The sequence below is a fragment of the Amphiura filiformis genome, unplaced genomic scaffold, assembly GCF_039555335.1.
Source record: "Amphiura filiformis unplaced genomic scaffold, Afil_fr2py scaffold_37, whole genome shotgun sequence".
NCBI classification, from domain to species: domain Eukaryota; kingdom Metazoa; phylum Echinodermata; class Ophiuroidea; order Amphilepidida; family Amphiuridae; genus Amphiura; species Amphiura filiformis.
Window position 1 is genome coordinate 420,658 of NW_027305501.1, and position 26,947 is coordinate 447,604.

Consider the following 26,947-nt stretch of genomic DNA (forward strand, 5'->3'; position numbering starts at 1 on the left):
GTTACCCCTTTACTCCGCAATCCTTTGACATGTCTTTTAGGCATTAATTAATCAATATTTTTTAATGATTTACCATAATTCCAAACATTACAAGCAATATGTCAAATTAAAGCTAATGAATGATTTATATATTGGTTAGAGCACATTTTGCAAAATGCATTTAGTATTTTAGTTTCAAAATTCCAAACATTCTATTCCAATTTTTTGCTATACACGCACAGGAGCTGTACTTTTAAAATCCGCGCCTAATCAATAATGAGTCTGTCATTCCATTGTCAAAGTAGTGTGCTCCCTGTAGCATTATGGAGTGACCAGGTCCTAGAGCACACCACTCTTTGTCATACATGCATTCTCCAAGCCACATTTCCCTAACATAATGTGAAATTAAAAAAAAAAGGAAATTTAGTTCGGCAGAAGTGGGGTTCGAACGCACCTTTGGACACCCTTACCTAAATCATTAGCCTTCAAATAGCCTTCACAAAGCGGTCGCCAATAGTGGTCATCATAGCGGTCAAATGCCATATGACCGCTAAAGTTATTATAGCGGTCATATAGTATTCTGTAGTGAAAAATTAGCCTTCCTATTCGACTACCCTTCGACTACCCTTGGTATGATGCGAATTATGCAAATGAGCCACGCTAACTAATGGTCGACCACTAGTGGACCAGTAAGCCGAATGCTATACTAATGGTCGACCAGTAAGCCTAATACTAATAGTGACCAGTAGTATTAGCGGTCGACCACTAGTGGACCAGTAGGCCAAATGCTATACTAGTGGTCGACCAGTAAACCGAATACTAGTGGTCGACCACTAATAACAGGACCATGCAGTAAGTCAAATGCTATACTACATGTAACATAGGATACATGTAAGCTGAATAGGGGTTTGCGTACATGTTTTCCAGCAAATGAGAACACACACAAGATTTGTCACCCTAAACTGTGGACTTACCTCCAACCGAGGACAGTCATCAGTCTCAAACTGCTGCAAAAGATCTCAAATGCACGCTAAATGCATTATAGTGATTTGCTCAAAACTGTGGACCATACGTGTAAAAACTACAGTCAGCAGTTGAAGGATAAAATTCTGTTTCGTATCATACGCAAAAAAACATCCCCCATTTTAGTCCACAGTTAGGTGATGAAAACACGATACACATGTCCGTGGTTAGATATAGCAATACACACTATCCTCGGTTGGCGGCAAACATACACAGGGGTGGTAGGGCTTATGTGTTTACGGACACACAATTGGACACGCACATGACATTTCACATTTAAACTGTGGACCACTCTGCAATGGGAGACCTTCCTCAGTTTCGGAGGTCTGCAAACGAGCACAATTGCACATGTATAATGCATTTGTAAGATATCTCTATCGTGTATTAAATATACCGTCCGCAGTTGCTTAGGTAAATTGCATCTCATACACGTACACACCCCTGCACACACAAAAACGGTGAAAACAGCCTCAGCTAGTTTGTCAATTGAATACATTTTAGAAGTTAGCGTTTGCATAGTCCTATTCCCCTGTGGCCACATTTGGAATAACACCGGCAGGGTGGTGTGTGTGTGTGTATGTATTAATCAGTGTTTTCTTAATGTCAAATGAGAGCACACACCATTTTTCTAGAAACAAGGACCTATACATGCCATAGGGGATATTGTACGGGCGAAGGGAGTAGAGACTGTTCTGGTTGGCTTGGTTTGTCATGTTTTCGACACCACAGAATGTATATACTTGTATAAACATTTCTGTAAATTTGAAATCATGACAAATTATCCGGCTGATGATCGGTATACCCAATGATCGTAAGTGAGGGTATTCCGTGAAACTTTAAGTAACGGTTGCCTTGCCAGAGGTCTATACTTTGAATTTGTTTCTGTAGCTCACCTGTAATGTGTTTGAGCACTCTAAATTTCAAAGTTAGTCACTTGTAAAGTAAACTTGTTATAATACGCCCCCACTATTTTTAGTGGTTGAGCACTCTCGACTACTTTTGGAGTAGAGACTGTTCTGGTTGGCTTGGTTTGTCATGTTTTCGACACCACAGAATGTATATACTTGTATAAACATTTCTGTAAATTTGAAATCATGACACTTGTAAAGTAAACTTGTTATAACTAAAAATATATATTTTTCTTTCATGCATGTGTGAAAAATGCCAGGTAGGGCTGTCTGTTAATACATTCCACGCGATTTTAATCAGGTTTAGTAACAAATAAATTTCAACCTACCTTTGCGCAATTAACGCCAAAAGCAGCAGCCAAAGCATCTTGTTGTAATCACAATATTCCACTATATAAACACGGACCTTCGTCCTCATGGGCGAATTATGTATGTAAGAGTTGTATCGCATTTTAAAGACTGTAGAAATTAAGCTTTTAAAAAATGATATCTAAATATCACGGATGAAGATTCATAAGTAGTAAGTAATTGTAAATTATGTCACTCACCAGGAACTCTTTCTCCTCAACTCATATATCGTCCATAGGTGGCGTGATTAGCTATTGCACACACTTTCAGAAATAAAGGTTCCAAATGAGCCCAAAATGATCTTTTTTGTCCTCTAGATGGACCGCTTAAAAAAACAAAAAAACAAAAAATCTTCTTTAAATTGTAAGGACCCGGTATTTCTTTAATGTTTCTTTAACCCTGAACAGAATCGGCATTTAGGGCTATTGAACCTTTTCCAATTCCGTTGAAGGCTCCATGAGGAGAGATTTTTAAACTATTTTTGAGAGTGTGTATGCTATAAACATGATAAACAAGTCATGTGCCAAAAAAAATCAGTTTGAGTAAAAATAATGTCCAACAAGTTCCTTATAAATTGGCACGCTTGTAGCCATAACAGTTTTATGACACAAATAAAAGTATAATGTCCGAAATGCAAGCAAAATGCAAAATTTGTGACGATAAAAAACTCAAACAAATGAAAATCTACTGAAACACACACAAATACCGTGTGCTTATTGCCGTGCGTGTTGTTATTTTACATAAAATACTTCAATAAAAGCATGCAATTTTGAATACAATGTAAAAACTCTTTATTGTATAATGTTGTAAAAGTTCAGCGCTTGTACTAATAAAATTGTATTCATGAAACTGGCCTCAAAAAGAAACTTATAATTTTTCACAAGTCCATAAAAATGAACTAAACTTGCACACAGGATTACTTCAATACTCTACTCTAAACACTGGTCGGTAACCAAACAGTTGTCCAACTTACACAACAGCAAAATGCACTGACATAGAACAGTTTCCTGGACCACATTCACAGCCAAATAATTGGCACCTAACGCAAGAAATCTGTGAGTAAGTGGAGTAATGTGGAACAAGACCTGTTTCTTGTAGGAAGTGTGTGAAAAGTAGAAGCAGCCCCGTTCCACACTATTCCATTTATTCTTTGGAAATAATCACCCGTGTAAAGATCTTGTACGTATTCTCACAAATTTCCTTTGCTGGGTGGCAATTATCCACGAGGCTGTTCCGTGTCAGTGCATTTTGCTGTTGTGTCAGCTGGATAGCTGCTTGGTTACTGACATGTGCTTAGAATAGAGTATTGAAGTAATCCTGTGTGTAATTTTTGTTCATTTTTATTAACAGGATTTTAAGATATGACATTGTGAACAATTTAAGTTTCTTTTTGAGGCCAGTTTACGATTTTTTACTGACTTGTTTGTGTAAAATGGTTTCATAATTTGCGAATGTCGTTCATTTTCTTATTTGTTCATTACCATGTTCGAATTAAAAATATAGCCGTAATTCTATTCAATAAACTATAGATTATATGTTTATATGTTTGTACGAATCCATACCACTCTTTACGAATCCACACTTAAGGGATCTAAAATGAGCGTTTATTGTGTTTCGACAGTATTTTTTGTGGGACATGAGAGCACCTCAGACCTATCGAATTGCATTTGAATACGAAGCATGTCTTTCTGATATCAAATAATTTTCATTTTTTGAAAATCACAATATGTGACCCGGCAGCACAAACGAGCCGTAAATTCCCTAAATTGTATTCTGTGTTACGGTGTAAAATGTGTACGAAGGTCGTATTCATCGATAACTTAAGCTGGCCCGACATCCGTCTTATTTTGATAGTCAAAAACTAATCAATAATCCTATTGTTGAAGTGGATAATAAGCTTCTACCTTAGATGGCCGGCTATAGAACTTTTAATAGCCCTGGTCTTTGTTTGCATTTGCTAAATCCTGTTCAAGTGGTGGGTTACCAGGCATTGTATTTTGTACAGGTATGCATAACCAACAATTAACAATGAGAGAACTTTCTTAAACCTCGTTGACTTGGGGATGATTTGAAATGACCGCCAATTATGACTGTTGATATATATTGCCAGCAATGTGGAAAAAGAGACACATGTAAAACGTAAGAAGCTATAATTTTGTTGAAGGAGCAAAGTTTAACAAGCCATAACCCCGCTTCTGGATATCGTTTGAAGTCAAATGATATACCATTTTTAAGTTTATGATGTTTATTTTTTAAACACGAAATAAAACAAAATTGACCGGGGGAGGAATTTACGGCTCATTCGCCGTGGACGGTCACATATAATACAAATTTTATGACAAATTATGAAAATTTGATATTTTTCACATTTTTGATATATAACAGTCCTCGAAGTAAATTGTATAAATCTAATGACATATTCTTAAAGTGTATGTAGCAGGGAGGAAAAGCCGACGGTCAATTGAAAATTTGACCTTTCATATTGAAGATATGGATTTTTTTCCCAAAAAGACCTAATTTTTGTTGGTGTTTTGGGGAAAAAAAATCCATATCTTCAATACGCAAGGTCAAAATTTTCAATTGATCGTCGGCTTTTCATCCCACCTACCTACACTTTAAGTATAACTCATCAGATTTATAAAGTTTACTTCAAGTACTGTTAAATATCAAAAATATCAATTTTTAATGATTTGCCATAAAATGTGTATTAAATTGTGAATTTAAAAAATCAAAATTATTTGATATCAGAAGGACATTCTTCGTATTCAGAACGCAATTCGATATGTCTGATGTGCTCTAATATCCCACAATAAATACTGTCCAAACGTTCATACCCCAGCCCTTAACTGTAGGTTCGTGCAGAAAAGTGTTGATTCGTAGAAAATAATCTACAGTTTATTGAATAGACTGACGTCATACCAATGGTTTAAAAAATCACATAAAATGTCCAATAATATACATTAAACCCCAGAAACGACAAAGCAAACAACACTCTTGCTAATTTATCCATGTGCTCGGCACTAAATCCTGTATACTCCGGCTTCGATTGTTCGTTCGTCAATTCCTTTGCGTGTGCTCCGCTGTTCTCATTTGTTGATGGGCGGGTGCTGTCGTTCGTGCAGAGGCTGTCGTCGGGTTTTAACTTTGATGCATCATTGGCTTTCTTCTGGAAAAGATGACAAAAATAATAATTTAATGATTACATTAAATATATAGGTGTAAAATTAATGATTGTTACGTTACCCTTAACTGAATTCCTATGATTTTTGAAAGATTTTAAAGTCTTTATATTCAGTGATACCAGCGACAGTGTTTGGAAAAAAATGTGTATAAATTGCCTAAAGCAAAAGATAAGTCATTAAAATTATCATTAGGTATTTTGAAATGAGGAAAACATCAGTATTGACAAAGTTGACGCCCATTCAAATGTACATGTAGCTAATTTGTCTACTTATAGAGAAATACAGATTCATATAAAAAGTCTTCTTTGTCTTTACACACAGGTTTTCGCCATAACAACTATAGTGTAGTCAAAAAAATCAATTCCGTGACCATTCTCTGGCTAGTAAGGTTTTACGATTGATTTGACTTCTATGGACTATTTAGAAAAAAATTAGCCCCCATGTCCCTCGCGAAAATCCCGGCAATTTTTCGCTAGAGGCCAAAATCCAAAATGGCCGCCGCCACCATTTTGAAAAATTAAGTTTTGAACCAGAGCACCTATAATCATGTAGAAAGAGACTTTTTCGGGTATGTCGAGCACAAGGATTCCGATTCTGACATTAATTTGACATTACGGCATCATTTTCACCCAGAAATCCAAGATGGTGGCCGGCAGCCATCTTGAAATCTTTAAACCAGAGGACCTAAAATCGTGTACAAAAGACACTTTTTTGGATAAATCGACCACAAGGATATCTGACATTACTTTGACATTACGTCCTCATTTTTACCCAGAAATCCAAGATGGCGGCCTCTGGTGCCATCTTGAAAAAAATAAGTTTTGAACCAGAGTACCTAAAATCGTGTACAAAGACACTTTTTCAGGTAAGTCGACCCCAAGAAATCCGAATCTGACATTAATTTGACGTTATAACATAAATTTTGCCCAGAAATCCAAGGTGGCTCCCAATTGGTAGAGCGTAAATGTAATTCTTGAGTGGGAGCAGGAGCATAAGTGTGTCATTTCCGCCTTATTTGGGGTTTATGTCCCTTATCTGGGGGGTTAAACTGCTTTATCTTGAGTTTACATTACTTTTCTAGTAACCCCAGATAAGGGACGTAGACCCCCGATAAAACAGTCTAAACCCCAAATAAGGCGCCTTAACTCTAGATAAGGGTCGTAAACCCCAGATAAGGGTCGTAAACCCAGATAAGGGTCGTAAACCCCAGATAAGGCATCTAAACCCAAGCTAAGGCGCCCTAACCCCAGATAAGAGACGTAAACTCAGATATGGCAGTCTAAACCCCAGATAAGGCGCCGTAATCCCCGATAAGGGACATAGACCTCAGATAAAGCAGTTCCAACCCCAAATAAGGCGCCTTAACCCTAACTAAGGAACATAAACCTAAGATAAGAGAAGTACACCACAAATAGGCAGTCTAAATCCCAGATAAGGAACGTAAACCCCAGATAAGGCATCTAAACCCCAGATAAGGCGCCTTAACTTCAGATGGGGGGCGTAAACCTAGGATAACACAGTCTAAGCCCCAGATAAGGCATCTAAACCCCATATATAAGGCGCCTTAACCCCAGCTAAGAGACGTAAGCCCAGATAAAGCAGTCTAACCCCCAGATTAGGCGCCTTCCATCAGATAAGGAACGTAAACCCCAGATAAGGCATCTAAACCCCAGATAAGGGACGTTAACCCCAGATAAAGCTGAAATGATATACCTAATGCTTCCATATCCATTACTATTTCATAATTAGCCAAAAAAAGGGAGTTAATTCGTGATCCTAGGTGCTCCCACTCAAAAATTACATTTACGCGCTACCAAATGGGGGCCATCTTGGATTTCTGGGCAAAAATTATGTTATAACGTCAAATTAATGTCAGATTCGGATTTCTTGGGGTCGACTTACCCGAAAAAGTGTCTTTGTACACGATTTTAGGTACTCTGGTTCAAAACTTATTTTTTCAAGATGGCACCAGCGGCCGCCATCTTGGATTTCTGGGTAAAAATGAGGTCGTAATGTCAAAGTAATGTCAGATTTGAAATCCTTGTGGTCGATTTATCCAAAAAAGTGTCTTTGTACACGATTTTAGGTCCCCTGATTAAAAACTAAATTTTTCAAGATGGTGCCGGCCACCATCTTAGATTTCTGGGTAAAAATGATGCCGGTATGTCAAACTAATGTCAGAATCGGAATCCTTGTGCTCGACATACCCGAAAAAGTATCTTTCTACATGATTATAGGTGCTCTGGTTCAAAACTTAATTTTTCAAAATGGTGGCGGCGGCCATTTTGGATTTTGGCCTCTAGCGAAAAATGCCGGGATTTTCGCGAGGGACATGGGGCTAATTTTTTCTACATAGTCCAGAGAAGTCAAATCAATCGTCAAACCTTACTAGCCAGAGAATGGTCACGAAATTGAGGTTTTTTACTACACTACTAGTAGGCTATGTTAGACATCTACGAATAAAGTTGCCAAAATCTTAATTTTACGATACCCCCGGATGACCAAATCACTGAATAGCCTTTAACGTTGTTGGCGGTGAGTGGTCCGAAATTTTTACACGAGTTTTATACCTAATTACATGAAAGCTCAAACATTCTTATTCAGTTTTAAGTGGAGCTATTGAAGTTCATAGCCTTGTTGATTTTTGCGAGTCTGAAGTCTTTAAAGTGTTATGGAGCCCCGTTCCCGATTTCATTATAATCGGATGGAGACACCATGACCTCGTTAACCTAACCTTTTTAACTATTTATGAGTCGGCGCATTGACGACTAAGCCAGCTTGGCAAGGACTGCCCCGCCCTTGTTGAGTCAGTTGATTGCGAGCTGGCTGGTCGACATCACGTCTTTATTTAGTGAGTACATTTTATTCAGAATCAATTTGATTTGTAGTAACTTGAAATAAGAATTAAATATATTGCAAAGAAATTAAATTATTGGTTTCAGCTAGTTATTTTGTGTTAGATCTCGGTTTCCTCTTTTGGCGTTTAACGTCATAATAAATTGGTGGAGTTATCCGTGGTTTTCTTTTCATTAATTCTTAATCGACAGTACCACCTGTCCGCTTGTTTAAATTTCGCGCGTTTTTGCAGTGAGCTTTGTTCCGTGTACTATCCATTCAGTATTATTATTCAATTCAGTTAACTGCACTATTCATTCATTGCTTGGAAGTATTATTAATATGGGCTATGTTTGTCGTGTAGTACCGGCCAGCTCGCAGTCTACTCAGCATATTTCGGCATATTTGGGTATGTAATTTTATTTATTTTAAATATTGTGTTATACGGGCGTGGCATTATCTTGTAGGCCTTGTTTATCGAAATTATTATACTGGGTATGAGTATAGCCCACAAGAATGTTGGTTATAATTATTTCCATCGTCTGTTGCCACACGTAAATGAAATATAGATGGAAATAATAATTCATTGCAGTGTATTCATTGCTATTTTAGCCGCTTTCCCAGTCTTTTGTTCAGATATTTTGGATAACGCTACGCTTGTTGAACCAATGCCAGAACAAGAGTCACCACCGATAAAAGGCCGCCCAAAGACCGCTAATGCTTCTAGGTCGTTGAAGGTGTTAAAAAGTACTCTTCTTACCTTCTGCATGGTCCAAAGTTCAAAATTGTCACGGATCATCAAGCTTTGTGTTGGATATTTGGAAGAAAACCTGTCACAGGTCGGTTAGCACGTTGGGCTTTGCTACTGCAATCGTATGACTTTGAAATAATTCATAGGCCAGGTAGTACTATTCAAAATGCCGATGCTTTAAGTAGAATACATCAAAATGTATCATTAAGTTCTAGCCAAATTCCTATTGAATTGCCAAGTAATCATAGCAAAGTAGATGTCAAGTCAGGTCAAAGTAAGGATTGGATTCCTTTAAATTGGATTCCATTTGGGTTTGGTTCACTAGATGATGATATCTTTCCTTGCCATACAAAACCAAATGTCAGTACAATTCGTAATCTTAGGTTTCAACAAGGTAAAAGGTTAAGTGACAGAAATGAGGACAAGTTTGAAACTTATATACCCCACATTCATGATAGTGTTAATTTGTCTGATTTTAAGCAGGAACAAAGAAAAGACTCCTTTGCAGCCAAGATGATCAGATACCTTGAGATAGGCGATCTCCCAGATGACAACAAAGAAGCTCGTAATATACTGCTAGAGTCTGAACATTATTTCTTACATGAAGGTGGGTTATTTCATATCTGGTCCACTCCAGCAAAACGTCATTTTCCTGAAAGGACCACTGTACAATTGTATGTACCGTATAGTTACATTGATACAATTTTGAATGCTCATCATGATCAAGCCCTTGCTGCTCATTTTGGATTTCACAAAACTTATGCCAGTATTCGAAAAAGATATTTTTGGAGAGGTATGTACAAAGATATTGATAATTGGATTAGATCATGCGTTTCATGTGCTAGTAGAAAAACACCTAAGCATAAAGTAATTGCTCCGTTAATGACCATGGAAGTTCCTGGACCATTTGAGAGAGTAAGTGTCGATATTTTAGGTCCACTTCCTATATCTACTTCAGGCAGTAGATACGTCTTGTGTTTCACGGATCACTGCACAAGGTGGCCAATTTTGGTCCCAATAAAAATATGGATGCTAGTACTGTAGCTCACTGTTTTTACAAAGAGGTGATATGTAATCATGGTTGTCCAAGGTTTCTTCTAAGTGACAGAGGCACAAATTTCCTGTCAAAGCTGATGCTCGAAGTTTGTCGTATCATGACAACAAATAAACTCAACACCAGTTCATATCATCCTCAGTGTAACGCAGTACAAGAACGTTTTAATGCTGTTATACTAGACACTATTTCTCATTATGTCAATAAGTTTCAAACAGATTGGGATGACTACCTGCCATCAATCCAGTTTGCGTACAGAACCAGTTCTACTGACAACAGCGTAGGATTCAGCCCGTTTTTCTTACTCTACGGAAGAGAAGCAATCTTACCAATGGATGTTGCCTTACTGGAGCCAGAACGTTTAACAGATAGAACCGTGAGAGAACACATCAAGCAACTGGTAACTCAGCTGGAAACGACTAGGGAAATCTCCAAGCATCATCTACAGCAAAATCAACAGATCATGAAAAAGCGGTATGATCAACACGCCACTGATGTCCAATATCAGGTAGGAGACAGTGTATTCATATATTTCCCAGTAACACAACCAGGATTGTCCAAGAAACTGTGCAAACATTGGTGCGGCCCATACTTGATTATAAAACAATCAAGTCCGGTGAATTTCATGGTTAGAAATCTTGAGAACAATAAACTCTTGAAGGCGCCTATACATGCAAATAGAATGAAATTTGCATATAACCGGTATGTTCGCCCTGCAAATAATGAACTTCCTGTAGACCTTCAAGCTCAAGCACCTGTAGCAGTATTGGATGACACAGATCTTCCAAAAGACTCATTTGAGCCCTTACTGGCTAAACAAACTGTCAAAGATTCAGTTATTTTACCTGTGCCGGGATTACCTGCACATAAGAAACAAACTGACAAACTGTATGCAGTAGCAAAAGTCATCAGAGGAAAATTCGTCAACGGTAAACTGCATTACCTGATTAAGTGGCAGAACTTTTCAAGCAAGTCTAATTCATGGGAACCTGAAGACCATCTTACTGATGCCACTCTGGACTTTTTGAAGACAAATCCTGTCAGGATAGCAGGAAAAGTGAAATAATTTAAAAAATGCCAAAATATGTTTATTGTGTGTATATATTTATTGGTAATGTCGTGAAAATTTAATGAAATGAAATGATTGCCTGCAAGAGGTACCGGAATCGGACATGTTATTCAGGCATTTTGTGTGAACATTTAAGAATAATTTGTGATGTCAACTTTCAGTATAAAATTGGCAAAATACGCAGATAAGTTGATTGAATTATGTCAGTATTTCAGAATAAGTTGACATTATGAAGATAAAAGTAATGGAGAAACAAATTATGAGATCAAGAAAATATTTGACTCAAGAAAATGTATGTTTCTGAAATGTATGTTATATTGTATTATGTATTGTAAATCATGTTATTGCAAGCTTGCTAATCAATGGTTTGTTTTGTTCTTTATTGAGTTTTATACAGAATGGAATTCAGAGGGTACCCTCCCCCATGAACTTAGGATCTTCTAGTTCTTTCATCTTACTGGACTTGACGACAGCTACTTGTTCGATTAGCGGAGTATGCATATCCGCGCGGGATGCATATGCTTCTTAGTTAAATGACTCTGTGGAAGGAGAACGGCGACTCTGGTTGCGCGCATTTTGTTATCAAAATTACTAGAGGCCCGTACTCCGGAAGCAAGAGTACCGCTGGTAGGAATATAAGGTCTTGGCAATTCAAACTCAATAGGAATTATTAAATTAAGTAAGTTTCATAAATGATGTCAATTAAAAAGTAAGTGTAGTGTAAAATAATGTGTTGATTAATTTAAAAAAATCAAATCGTATGAGACGATTCAAAAAAGGGAGGCGGATGTTATGGAGCCCCGTTCCCGATTTCATTATAATCGGATGGAGACACCATGACCTCGTTAACCTAACCTTTTAACTATTTATGAGTCGGCGCATTGACGACTAAGCCAGCTTGGCAAGGACTGCCCCGCCCTTGTTGAGTCAGTTGATTGCGAGCTGGCTGGTCGACATCACGTCTTTATTTAGTGAGTACATTTTATTCAGAATCAATTTGATTTGTAGTAACTTGAAATAAGAATTAAATATATTGCAAAGAAATTAAATTATTGGTTTCAGCTAGTTATTTTGTGTTAGATCTCGGTTTCCTCTTTTGGCGTTTAACGTCATAATAAAAGGGTGTCTTCGGCAATCACAACACTATGCCTTATATGATAGAAAATTTATTATCAAACACGAATCATGTGGTTTTAATTTAAACAAAGTCATATTGACCATAAAAACGAATTAATACAGCTGTCTCTCAACACGCGATATTCAAAATTCCCGGGTGCCAAAATTGTCGAGTGCAATGACGTCCCAGTAATACAATGAAGGTTGACAACAATCGAGCACAAATAACCACGACGTCATTGCACTCGACAATTTCGGCGCGGGAATTTTGAATACTGCGTGTTGAGAGCCGGGTGTTTTTATTCAATTTTATGGTCAATATGAGCTTGTTTTAAATAAAACCATGCGAGTCGTGCTTGATAATTATTTTCCTTACATATAAGGCATAATGTTGTGATTGCCGGAGTCATCCTTTAAAAAGTGTCACAAATACTGCGACATTCAAATTTTACAATTTGAGTTGGGAGCCCGTGAAAATTGACTAGAGGGCACGTAGATTTTAAACACAAAGGGCCCTTTTGACCGGTGGCGGCACCACGGGGGGCATGGAGGGTGCAAATGCCCCCAGTCAAAAACCCAAAATTACAAAAAATTCCACTTTTTACGGCATTTTTGCCCAAAATTTGTTGATTTTTCCACGCTGAAATTCACTTTGCCCCCCTAATGCCCCGCGAAAAAAAATCCTGGCTCCGCCACTGCTTTTGACATTGAATATTTTGGTTTATATCGGACACTGCATGTACATCGATCGTAGAACTTCATTCTGAAATGTCTTACATCGATCATAGACCTTCATTCTGAAAATGTCTTACATCAGGTACATCGATCGTACACCTTCATTCTGAAATGCCTTACATCGATCGTAGACCTTCATACTGAAATGTCTTGCCCTTTCGATCCATACCTATATCTATGAGTGGAAAACCCTGGCAAAGCATTATTTGAACGTTGGCTAATGTATTTATTAGCACTACTACCTAAAACAGCAGGGGAAGCTGCAATGATGAGGCATTTCTTAAGATTCAATATCCAGATAATTTGTTTGCACATTGGATAGTTTGACATTTTATTTTCATCTTCCATTTCTGGTCAATTGATTTCAATAATATCATTTTTATTTTGAACTTGGGCGTACCGGGGCTACCGAGCTGGGGAGGGGGCAAAATTTCCAAACCGTCCCGCTGATCCGCTACTAAAATAACTCTACTGGGTCAAATGCACGTGAAAATATTAACGATAAAATGGGCCGAGATTTATAGGACAATTGTACCTTGGTCAATTTTGTCCCCCGGTATTTCGAGCCGGGAAACTTCCCTCTTCCCCCTCCCCGATCGGTATGCCTCTGATTTTGAACAAAAGAAATACTGTACCATTTTCCTGTCCTGAAGTACGATAAGATAGTTAGTCATGGCATATTCTATCAGCGAGAGGAAAACGAAGATAAGACACGCGGCCATCCATATATCTATAGCCTGTAGAAAAAATCAGACATATTGTGAACATGTCCTTAAAAACCTTTTACCCCTGAATAGCCAGTATCGGGGTATATCATTTTCTTTCCCTGATCTTATTTTTACATACCACTGTCAGCAGCAGAATGGTAAGGGTTATTATTATTGGTTGGAGCTCTCCCCTGTTGACGATGGTATATGAAAATAAGATCAGGGAAATTCGGGGGTAAAATTTGTATTAAGGACATGTCCACATGATGACAAAATAGCATTTATTTTATCTCGGCAAACACAAAACGTTTTAAACGGGTTATATTGTGGTTTTGTTAAAAACGTTTTAAACTAACATTAAATGTCGGGTTATATAAAGGTTCCGGTTTTTTTAAACGCTTTGTGTGAAAACATATACAACAACAACATTTTTAAAATGTCAAAATGTTACGTTTTCAAAAATGTATTTGCATGTTATGAAAATGGTATATACCCTATACATATATACCCCACATTTAAACGTTTTATGGCAACCGTTTATAAACCTTTTGCGAATAAGGTCAAAAATGTTCTGTGTTTGCTGGAGAGATTAAAATTGAAAGGGGACATATCTGACAGTAAAAGCTAACATTTTTAGAAAAGAAATTGATACTAATTTATTTTTATAGAAATGTTACACTATGGCTTTAATTTAGCGCTCTGCACTATTCATGTTATTTTTATACTTTTGCACGGTGGGGGGGGGGGGGTACGATCCTGACCGCGTCTGTTATGGCATTGTTGTTTGGCAGATAATTGATAATTCAAGAATTACACTGATGCAATAAAGTCTAAAACACATGCCTTATAATACTGACAGTAGGCCTACCTCTGTATCTGGATGATTAACAGAGAATGCCCATGAATTGATAATTTAATGTGGCCGGCAACATTAATGTGTGTTTATAAAAAAAAAGGACGATGGTTTCTAATTTTGATGTTCGCATAGTGCCGATCGTCAGATAGCCAAGAAAGTAATTACAATGGATTCAACTAACTATAAGGCAAAATCGGATTTTCATAGCAAAAAAGAAATCGCTGAACGTCGACCTCTATTCGCTGTCGTAGTGCACGTTAGTAACCATTGGTTACTGCTCCAAGCCTGGGCTCAAGCACCTGTTCCGAATAGTTTAGTCAATATACACCAATCCGACTAGGCCATTACTGCGGTGTTCCCGACGTAAAACTGCGGTGTCCCAAAGTCGGGGGTCCCACCAATTACTTGTTTAGTGTGCTATACGGAACTGAACACAGTGATTTTCAATACACGATCATGAATTGATTGAACAAATTAAATCTACCGCACTGGTACATCTGTGGTTCCGTTAATAGAGGGCAAAATACAGTAAACGCTTCTAGGATTGATGTATAAGATCAATGGGACGTTTTATAATTATCGTTGATTCGTCAGTATGTAGGAATGACAACGAAAGACTCGACCTGACATTATTTTTGTTCAATGATCGTGTCCGTCATATAGATGGTTTGTCTTTAGTTGAATTACCATCGCCTAGGCTTACCTTCGCCCCTGTGGCATCAGGAAAAGAATCCTGCATGGACGCCGTCATAGTGGTAGCCGTCAGGACTGTTGTAATCCCAAGAGTGATCAGGGCTGGCGCCGCGTGAGCATCAATCCAGAAAGACATCCAAGATATTGTGACCAGGAGTATGCTTGGGATGTAAACTGTAAAGATATAGGCCTGGAGGTGCCGCTTAAAGGTGAAGGTGATCGCTGCACCCGACCAAGTAGCTATAAAGATACATCAGTTATATATCTATTTTATTTATCTTAAAGGAAGATCGTGATCCTAGCATCCTCTTTTTATGACATTTTTCAGTATATATCCACGAAAACACGGAAAAAGCTTATTTCCCAAATTTCAGTTGATTCCGATTTTGTGTTTGCGAGTTATGCATGATTATGTGTATGAAACTGTTACATAGGCCACTGTTGTAATTTCGTTCTGATAATACCAGAACGAAATTCAAATTTGACGATATTTTTGCTAATCGAATTATTCTGCAAGAAATTTCTGGTACATAAACATTATGTAGCCAGAAGTTTCCAGTGGTATAAAATTCTCAACTCGTTTTGAGAAAGGTGGGGTGTGGATCACGAAATGCCCCTTTAATTATTTTATTTATGTTTTTTGGCAAAATTAACAACAGTACAGAAAATAACAAATAAGCAATCAAGCATCATCAACACAAGAAACATACAACCAGGATAACCAATAAAGTTGGCTAAATATGCCAACTTATTTCCAATGAGATACATATTGGCCAAATGTTAAGACCATAGTCATACCTGTGTGTACTAATATATAGGAGGGAGCACAGGAGTGGAAGAGTCACCTAGGCTTTATTGGGTAGGCACGCTCGACGGGCAAAAAACCACCTAAATTGCGGTATGTAGCCCTATATCGCTTCTTTTTTGCGCGTTTAACACCAACTTTATGGAATTGAATTATGGACCAAAATAGTGTAAAATTGGCCATTTTCGTGGGCAATCGTCAATTTTGGTACAGGTCTGCGGTGCTCATTTTACTATGTTTACATTTCGTCCTACAAAATCCGGGGAGGGACAAAATGTATGCTACACCGTAAAGACCACTGGTTTTTGGACTGCGGAGTGCCGAATCGCGAAAGACCAAAAACAACGTACTGAAACACTCTTGTTTTTGATTTAAAAAAAAAAGACCCGTACCCCTTAATCATGTTAATAGAGACATTGCGATTTCCAAACGTAGACATCGGACGTACGTTGATCTATTCAAAACCACTCTCCTGTATCGAAACGAGGTCACGTATTTAGCTATTTTTGAAGATATTCCACGTACGAAATCGACGTAGATACATCGTTTAAAATACACAAAATGTGTCCATTTCACAATATGTTAAAGACAGTCAAAGATAAGGAACATACGAAGGAAAGTCTAATTATTATTATGATCCTTTTGTTTGTAACAAATCATTATAATAAAGGTACAGCGATGTGTTAAAAATGGACTAAATTTAAACGCAATATTCATACGCAGAGATTGCCCATTGAAATGTGTGTGATACTTAGCGTACAAAAAATGACATTGCGATTTCCCATTTTGGATTCCAACATAGAATAAAACGCAGATGCTACGATTTTACCTCATGTCTAAGTCCATGCAACGCGTCCAATTTTCAGGACGAAAAAGTCTCATTTTGAAAGTAAATTCATGATGTATGGATGTAGTGATCTTTAATCTACCAAAATATATATTTTGGGGCAACTATAATATTTGGGGAGCACAAAAAACAATTAAGTTTAATAAGCATGTAAGTCAAAATCAAGAGCGGCCTGTTTGAATTAGGCAGAGACTCAGCTTACTGTTATTTTTGCAATCACTATGCCCTCTATTGACTTAGATTAGATTAGATCAAATATTATAGTCTTCATTCCAGCTGACTTGTTATCCTTCGTGACGAATGAGTACAATCCAGTTTGGAACCGAGACTAGCAATATTTAACACCGTATTAACGTACGTAAAAACGAACGTTCCACGTGCTGTGTTTGGAACATCGCAATCTCTCTAATTGCTCATTCCTCTCATATTTTAAGACTATTTTCAAGATAGAAAGATCTGTAACTGATATGAAAGACTTGGAAGATACTTGATTTCGACATTTGACAGCTCCGAAAGACATCCTTTTACCGATTGATATGTTTAACGCCTTCAGAATTTTCTATTGTAAAGCGTGCGACTATTTAAACAAATAAGTACGAGTTTCGTCCATTTTTTGACGTACAGGCCTGCAACAGGATTACAAAACTTCACTTGTCTGGTACCCATGATTTTCTGTTCGGTGATTCATCGTTTTAATAGAGAAAATTACAGGCATAGCGTTTTTCAAGAAAATAATACTAAATGCTACCACCACGTCCACACTTACTATTAATCAGTATCTCAAATTTCAAGTAGTACGTTTTAGTTGACACATTTGTCAGGTCATATCGAGCCACTATTATATTGGGATGGACTGCTACACTATTATCAGTAATGTCGAGTAAAATATCAAGCGAAGAATATGCAACTGGAAAAAACAAACAATATTTGATATTATTATTTTTGCAATCTTTTGTAATGATCTCTTAATGTACACAATTGTGTAAATTTGAATTCGTTGTGATTATGCAGATCTATTCGCCATATAAGTGATGATGTAACAGGACTAACTACCATAGCAATAGATGAATACAGTTTTGAATACAAATCCATCGAGCCAAGTGATGGTCAGATTTCAGTCGGCCATAACTGGGTCCCGTCTGCACCAAATTGGTTTTGTTACTGCCCAATTGGGTGGATTAAATCCGCTTAAAAATCGACCTTGAATTGTATTGTGTTGTAAACTTTCATGATTCTTTTGTCTACGTGCAACACGGGTAGTGCTGCAGAATGGTGAAACCATTGTTAAATTTTACGAAAAATTTAAATTTGGGCTCAGATGTAGTATTCAGTCTGGTGAACAATTTATACAGGGAAAATTTAAAGTTGTTCAAATTGAGTTATAAACCATGCCAACGTGTTCCTCTGGTCACAAGGATCCAGAAAAAGTATAGTTTGACCTATCTGTGATGTACGGTTCTCAAGTTATAAGCAAAAAGGTCAAAGGTCAAGGTTTGACCTCTACAGGGGCCAAATTTGAAAACTTGCTCCGATTGTTGTCAAAATGGTTTCAAATTCTTCCTCTCATCATAATAATTCATAATAAGAAAGGTTTCACATATGTAGGAAGTTTGCTTCCCAGGGATACACCCAAAAATTGGTTAGTCAATAGGTCGATGTAACGTTTGATATGGAGCTTTATGGTCTTGACCTATTTGCCTGTGCAACCTTGGGAGGCAAACTTCCTACATATGTAAAACCTATCATATTACGGACAAGTATGCTGAGAGGAACAATTCGAGACCATTTTGATAACAATCGGAGCAATTTTTCAAATTAAATTTTGACCTTTGACCTTTTTGTTTATAACTTGAGAACCGTACATCACAGATAGGTCAAACTATACTTTATCTGAATCCTTGTGACCAGATGAACACTTTGGCATGGTTTATTTTATTCCCTGTATAAATTTCGGCTCATGGAATGGAACAATCCATCTTTCACCTCGTGATTATATTTCGACCATCACACTCATAGACAGTATACTGTTACATCATCACTGCGAATGGAAAACTTACAACTAAACATGTGAATGGAACATGTCTGCGTGTCAAATGGAAATCGTTGTAGTATCATACGGCACACAGTTGTCAAAGAAACTCTAGAATAAAAAGACAAAATTATTAATCGGTTATAACAGGTTTTATATAAAAATATATATGAGCATGCACAAATTATGATTCAAAACAGAATTAATTAATCATATTATTAATAACACTTAATTAGTTTACGTTCGGCGTCCTTATATGCAGGTCTCGCAGAATCCGTTGCTCAGCAGCGATTTGGTTTTTTTCATATATCATTTTTAAAACACATATGCATGATGTGGTAAATAAATTTGCTTTATCCCGTGCTAAAATATGAAAGCGGAAAAGCAATTCAAAATTTACAAATACAATGAAGGGCAAACAAAAAATATCGCTCCCTTGCATATAGACCAAGATCCCAGAAAATTTATTCAAATGAAAAGCGCCGGAACAACTCACCCTATGGGTTGAAAAGGTCATACCCCCACATAACTATGCATCGCTGCAGGGTGTGTGTATATAATTTGTTGGTGCTCGCAATTGCTAATAACGTTTACCCCTAATGAAGGCATGGGACAATTTGATTTTTCAATAGAGAAGACATGGGATTCCTTAAGGGTAGGTGGCGTTAATTTCTGCAATAGCCCATATACAAAGTAATACTTTACCTCACGACATATCGGCATTTTCCATCCGGTAAAATACTGAGCATTTGATTGGCTTGAATGATATCATGATGCTGTCCTTCTTTCTCATACATGAAGAAAACATCAGGAATCCAAAACTGTTGAATATCATGTCCTTTTAAGATGATATATTTTTCACCAGTGTAAGTTAACCTAGTGTCAACCCAATCCATTGCTGTATAAAAACTGGAAGAGAAATCCTGGAATACAGAGTGGCTGGCATTAGTATTGTATATGCCATCAGGGGCAAATTTAGATTTTTGAACGGGAGCTCATAAATGGTTTTCAGGCTCGCTTTGCTCGCCCAAATTTTATGGCAAATACAATTGTATTGGGCCATTCTGGGGGAGCCCGTGGTATCCATCGGTGACCGAAAATTGAACAAAAATGTTCTCAAATTCACCAAAAAAATCGTCAAAACGTGTTTTCCTTCCCCTCCCCCCCCCGGATCGTCAAAATGTGTCCCCCCTCCCCGGATCCGCCCTTCAAATAAATTACCATTTAAGTCATGTTGAATATTTGTAATCTAATACATTGTATATGTTTATTGCAAAGATGGTTCTTGGGTGGTGCTACAGTTAACCATTGTTTACTGTATGTACACCTCCGTCAGATTTCCCCCGTGTACAAAAATATTAAAATAAGTGTCCAAATGGCTTGCACTAATCGAAGTCCATCTCATGCGCTCATTTTGAGTGAAACAGTATAGGGACCATGCAACCAAAAGTCCTTCATTTAGGTGAGATGTTTCAAGTGGACAAATCATATATCAAAATATTCAGAAAATAGTCTGGAGAATCTTTTCTGGTATTATTGTCAAATTTGTAACTTCCCCGCTCTATTCTGTTTCCATGGCAACGGTCACGCTTTTAGAGGATTTTGGTCATTTTTATCTAAAATAGGTCACATTTAAACTAGCTTTTTCTTTGAAACTAAACGTCGAGTTTTATCTATAAACTAAATCATCACTTCATTCAATCAATGCCCTTGATTTAATGTATTTTTAGTGATTTTTGTCTAGTTTTGTCATGTTTACATGGGAAAGTTTTGACAAATGATTTATGCATCATGAAAGGTATATGAATTTATTGAGGTGCATGCTGGGATTAAATCGGAACATTTTTCTGTGACCTATGATTTTTGACCCAAACGTGACCACGTGACATATACCGCTGATTGATGGGGTGAACATCGTCACCCACAGACTACTACAAACCATGTATCAACAGTCAAGTGCGATTTTTCGCATATTCATGAGGGCCGATTGTTCGATCGTGCCGTGTCTAACAATCACGCCAGCGCTGCGTGCCTTTGCGTATACGCGATAGAGCGTTGCGTGCTTTCGCGATTACGCGATAGACCTAGAAAATACGCGGACATTGCGTAGCAGTCTCGCCTGTCGCAATTCATGCAACAATCGGCCCTCATTATCGGGTGATGCGGAGACTTTGACTGGTTGTACAGCCTCTGCTTTCTCTCTTCTCCATGTCGTCACCCCATCAACGGCAGTAAAGTACAATTTTAGGTCTATTAATGGTCTATACACTGAATATTCCTCTTACCATAGTGCGTTCCTCAAGTGGGCCAATACTTTCCATAAAAACAATAAGAGACACAGTTGTTGGCGGGCCTGAAAAAAAAACCACAGACATAATTTTGCATGATTGCGTGTTTGAGAAACAAGAACATAAAAATATCACTAATTTCTAACAGAATTGGAATATGCTTTGCTGTAACAGTCATGGAGGAATCAAGCACAACTTCTGCCTGATCTAAACCACACCTGGTTGCTTCTTATAATATGAACAACGTCGTATTGTACACCTTAGTTGCCACTGACATCAGTGTGATTCCTCTAATAGTTGTTCATGAGGCTGAGGTCTTCTTTCTTTGGTAGATAGGTCTTGGCTTTAGAAAGATCAAGAAGCTAATCAAAGATGCAGTCTCACGAAAGTACTTGACCGGTCTTGTCAAAGATGTGGATGAAGATCATATGATTGTCTACCTATTATGATTGTGCTTAGCAGGGATATTGGCTCAAGTGGGACCCCGCCATGTAAGTTGACTCATCATGGAAGAAGCTGATGTAGGCGTGGACACCCGAGCTGTTGTCGTTCCATATCAATGCCATTCATCACCAACTGCCAACCCCAACGAACCTAAGATTATTGGACAAGACCAATCTAGGATGCTGCCAGCTATGCCATCACAGCAACTGTATACTGTTCCACATCCTAAATGGCCGTAACTTCTAACTGCAAAATGGGCGATACAACTGGTGTTATGACCAAACCTTAGAAGCCAAAGCAACTGGTTCGCCAAAAATCGCTTGACCCCCCTCTCGGCCCGCCAAAATCGTTTGGCCCCCCCCCCCTCGGCCCGCCAAAAATCTTTGCCCTCCCTTGCAATTTGTGGGATCCCAATTTGCAAACATTAAATGTTCTATATACATGTTGCGAGCGCAGCGAGCAGGAAAATTTGCATATTTAAGCGTGTCCGTACGGTTTTCCTAAGCCTTTTTAGAGCGTTTTATTTAAAAGGCACCCCAAGAATGTGTGCCAAAATCACTTGCCCCCTCTCGGCTTGCCAAAAATTGTTTGCCCCTTCTTTCGGCTCGCCAAAAATTTCTGCCCCGCCCCCCCCCCCTAATTTTACCCTCCCAAGGGCTCATAATTATTGTACAGCCCCTTATGTTACAACCGGTTTTATTATTTCAACCAAGAAAATGGTTATTATGTTTATAATGATAAATAATAATATTATAGCCTATTATTATTATATCTTATAGAATTTTGTTGATGCGTTATTAATAAATAATGACAATTTGTCTGCGTTACCATGGTAACTGACCTATAATTCTATTACTGATTGTATATATTACTAATTTGTATATAATTGCATATAGTATGAGCGGGAGAACGAGACTTTAATTATAGTCACACCACAGTGGACTCTCTAGTGTCCAATCTTAACCTGTTTACATTTACTGTCATATTCAATGGGAAGAGTGGCATTTATAGAATATAACGATCATCTCTCAAAGGGTGCAAAATATTATTAAAGTAAGACAATACCTTCATGATCAGGTCTGATTCTGTGGTCGTAGCCTGTTAAAAGTTCTTGTATTGTTTCCGTAAAATTTGAAGCCACAATAGACCTATTAATAGAAAGTATATAACAACAGGAAAAAAGTGTATAGTTGGTATTATTTCGTTAATCAATAATCTTATTACCCCTTACGTACAGTGACGGCACCAGGACTTCCAGGGGTATTGGTGGACAACGTTTTTCCAAGGGGAAACTCTGAAAATATGCTCTAAATAGTGACATTTTCCTTTCTTGGTCCTGTCAAAATGATTATGAGGGATGGGGTGGAGGGTATAATAGTGGAGAGGGTTGTCTGCTTCAGATATATGGCCGACTCTTGTGTAACTCGACTGCAGATATAATTTTTACTACTACCATTATTATTATTATTATTAGTAGTAGTAGTAGTAGTAGTAGTAGTAGTAGTAGTAGTAGTAGTAGTAGTAGTAGTAGTAGTAGTAGTAGTAGTAGTAGTAGTAGTAGTAGTAGTAGTAGTAGTAGTAGTAGTTGTTGTAGTAGTAGTAGTAGTAGTAGTAGTAGTAGTAGTAGTAGTAGTAGTAGTAGTAGTAGTAGTAGCAGTAGCAGTAGCAGTAGTAGCAGTATTAGTAGTAGTAGTAGTAGTAGTAGTAGAAGTAGTAGTAGTAGTAGTAGGGTACCTGCAGGGAATATGGGACCATTAAGGACGTTTAGCTTATTTGCATAAAAACTAAAGAAGATATGCCCACAAGAGATTGTTATGATGAACAACCTATCCTTTAAGATTAATAAAACAGGCAATTTTACCTTGTTTTTATGTTTGTTTGGACGCTATGACGTCAAAATGACGTCATCGTCAAGTGTGGGACACTGTGTTATCTCTATGGTGAAAATCAAAAAGTTCAGAAAATCACTCTTTTGTTCTAAAAACATTTTTGTTACATGATTTTGAATGTTAAATGCAAATTTCTACAAGAAAATTCAATTTTCTAAATAGTTTTGCTTTTCGCATTGACAATGCACACAATTTCCTATGTGTCCCATATTACCTGCACCCATTCAGTTGAAAATCAGAGAAAATAATCATTTATAAAAGGAAAGTGCCACTTGTCAATGGAATTTTACCTGCTGATAAGCTTAACCCATCACCTAAAGATCATAAAAAATGACAAATGCCCCCTCAGAGTTTTTGGATACACAATCATAAAATGTGACGTCATTGATTTTATATCAGGCCAAAAAAACGACATAATTTTTTGGGCAATTTCACTCTTTTTGGCATTGATTTCCAAGAGTTTGATACACAGACTCCAAAACTGCATTTCTAGAAGCACAATTGATGTCTCTAAACACTTAACAAATCAACTTAAAGTGTTTACCTTCTCTAAGCTACTTTTTGTTAAAATGAAAACAGGTGTCCCATATTACCTGCTGTCCCATATTACCTGCAGCTACCCTAGTAGTAGTAGTAGTAGTAGTAGTAGTAGTAGTAGTAGTAGTAGTAGTAGTAGTAGAGGTAGTAGTAGTAGTAGTAGTAGTAGTAGTAGTAGTAGTAGTAGTAGTAGTAGCAGTTACTGTCAAAATATGATTGTGATATTTCTGGTTACTTTTAAGTGCAGCCAAAAATATATATTTTTCCTTTCACGCATGTGTGAAAAGTACATGGTAGGCCTGTCTATTAATACATTACACGCGATTTTAATCAGGTTTAGTTGCCATGGTAACAAATAAATTTGAACCTACCTTTGGACAATTATCGCCAAAATCAGCAGCCAAAGCATCTTGTTGTAATCACAATATTCCACTATATACACACAGACTTTCGACCTCATGAGCGAATTAGTATCGCTATTTGTAAGACTGTAGATATTAGGCTTTTAAAAATGATATCTAAATGTCACGGATGAAGATTCATAAGTGGTGGGTAATTGTAAATTATGTCACTCACCGGGAACTCTATCACCTCAGCTCATGTGGCGTCCGTAGGTGGCGTCATCAGCTGTTGTACACACTCTCAGATATAAAGATTCCAAGTGAGTATCAAATACTAGTCAAGTGATGATGAAGAAAGTTTTAATAAAAATTCCCTTTAAAAGGGAAGGCCAGCCTCAATGCAGAAGAGGTCTTGTAAATAGTTTGGGTCACCGTGAAAGGCATTTTTAGGATCACGCTTACATCCATGTTACATGACAGTTCACCAAACCATCAATGGTGAGAACATGCACACTGAAACAGCAAAAAACATTAACTCCTATAACTCCTGTCAACTCTTTAATATTACTCCAAATTGTTCTGTCTTTTTGTCTTTACTGCTTTTTACCCATGCTTATTATTAAAATCAATAAATACACTGCAGTTGTTAGTTAATTCGCTATGTAAACTCAACTTACATGCACATTTTATTTTAAAATGATTTTATATTATTTCGCAATGTATAGTTTACTATAAAGTAGATAGTGGCAAGCACATGATAAAGGACTGATCATTCACTACAATCTTCACTTTTAAACTGTATTTTTGAATGTGTTGATTGTTAGTCCGAAACTCCTGCAAAGCTATGGACATGGCATCTTACCTACTCCATTCTGTAATAGTCTGCATTGTGTGTTTTCTGTTAAAGATAGCAATAATATCATCAATAACATTTTGAGTCAATTTTATCCATAAAACGATACAGGATAGGATAGATAATTACTTTGACTTCAATGTGGTCCATATAATGAAGATTTTGATTCTACAACATTATTAGATCTGTTATCAACATATCATGCACTCACAGGCAACCAAACATCATGCTATGCTCAGTAGTCCACTGATATGACCTTGTTCCAGTGATCATTCCCCGCTAATTACTAATTGTTGACCATGTCATTTTTTGGATATGCTAATTGCTGAACAAGTTTATGTTTATATGTGTAGGCCTAACCTATGATAACTTTTTAAGTCATAATTAATTCAAACATAACTTTGGCATTACTCAATCGTTTTCGTTCGTTGAAACGGCAAAACATACTTTCTTTTCCTTGCAAATCGAATTAGCAGGCATCAAAAACATTTCCACCACAAGAAGTAAAAAAAAATTCATACCAATAGAAGAAGACTATAATCTTAGCTAATCTTTAGTGTACACAAATCCCATCTCAGAATTAGATACCAGCCCTATGGGCTGGCGAAAACATTTACTCAAAGCTAAATTTTGCTCACCTGAGGGCTTTCGAAATGTAACACTATTCCTTGTTCACTCGTGATCAAGTGATCTTAAAGACATTTTTTGTCCTTTAGATGGAACTCTTTAAAAAAAAAGATTATTTAATCTTGTGCAGAATCGTTTGCGCTAACATTTGCTATTTCCGTTCATTTCTTATGGAAACAAACCAAACCAAACCAAACCAAACCAATCTTAATTTGTTTTCTCCATTAGCAATTGTTGAAACTGAAAATTTTAAATCAATGTGTTAGTAGACAATTACTTCTAAATGACTTGGTAAATTTCTTACCGTGAAAACAAATAAACAAACAAACAAACAAAAAAGGTTAAGCGTGATTAAAGTGCATGGACCCTCTTTTACCTCGAAATGATTTTGATTTATGATCATCATTACAAATCAATCATTCGTACATAATGTAAGCACCTCTTTTTGAACATAAAAGAATCTTAAAAGATTCATTAAGGGAACTGGAATGAGCGTTTGAGCGTTTCGACAGCAGTTTTTGTGGGACATGAGAGCACATCAGACCTATCGAATTGCATTCTGAATACGAAGAATGTTTTTCTGATATCAAATAATTTTCATTTTATGAAATTCACGATATAATACAAATTTTATGACAAATTATTAAAATTTGATATTTTTCACATTCTGGATATATAACAGTCCTCGAAGTAAATTTTATAAATTTAATGATATAGTTGTAAAGTGTATGTAGCTGGGAGGAAAAGCCGACGATCAATTGAAAATTTTGACCTTTTTATATTGAAGATATGGATTTTTTTCCCCAAAAGACATAATTTTGTTTGGTGTTTTGGGAAAAAAAATCCATATCTTCAATACGAAAGGTCAAAATGTTCAATTGATCGTCGGCTTTTCATCCCACCTACATACACTTTAGGTAGAAATCATCAGATTTATAAAGTTTAATTCGAGTACTGTTAAATATCAAAAATATCAATTTTAATGATTTGCCATAAAATGTGTATTAAATTGCGAATTTCAAAAATCAAAA

The 26,947-nt window shown here is 37.0% G+C and overlaps 1 protein-coding gene across 1 annotated transcript; it reads right to left on the reverse strand.

Annotated features, from left to right (window-relative positions):
- Window positions 1-5,184: 5,184 nt before the first annotated feature.
- LOC140144013 (glycine receptor subunit alpha-2-like) lies at window positions 5,185-24,562 on the reverse strand. Its single transcript, XM_072165841.1, has 8 exons — window positions 24,467-24,562; window positions 22,735-22,817; window positions 21,223-21,290; window positions 19,643-19,860; window positions 18,966-19,048; window positions 15,267-15,496; window positions 13,636-13,737; window positions 5,185-5,421 (listed from the first exon to the last, which is right to left on the reverse strand). The coding sequence occupies exons 1-8, from the start codon at window positions 24,553-24,555 to the stop codon at window positions 5,185-5,187; spliced, it is 1,110 nt and encodes a 369-aa protein (XP_072021942.1). The 5' UTR covers window positions 24,556-24,562.
- Between the last annotated feature and the right edge of the window lie 2,385 nt (window positions 24,563-26,947).

Coding starts and splice junctions, on each gene's coding strand:
- LOC140144013 (XM_072165841.1), bottom strand. CDS start 24,555: ATGAGGTCGAAAGTCTGTGTGTATATAGTGGAATATTGTGATTACAAC. Junction 13,738..15,266: donor CTGATGCCACAGGGGCGAAG/GTAAGCCTAGGC, acceptor TTTTTTCTACAG/GCTATAGATATATGGATGGC. Junction 5,422..13,635: donor TACTTCAGGACAGGAAAATG/GTACAGTATTTC, acceptor CTTTTCCAGAAG/AAAGCCAATGATGCATCAAA.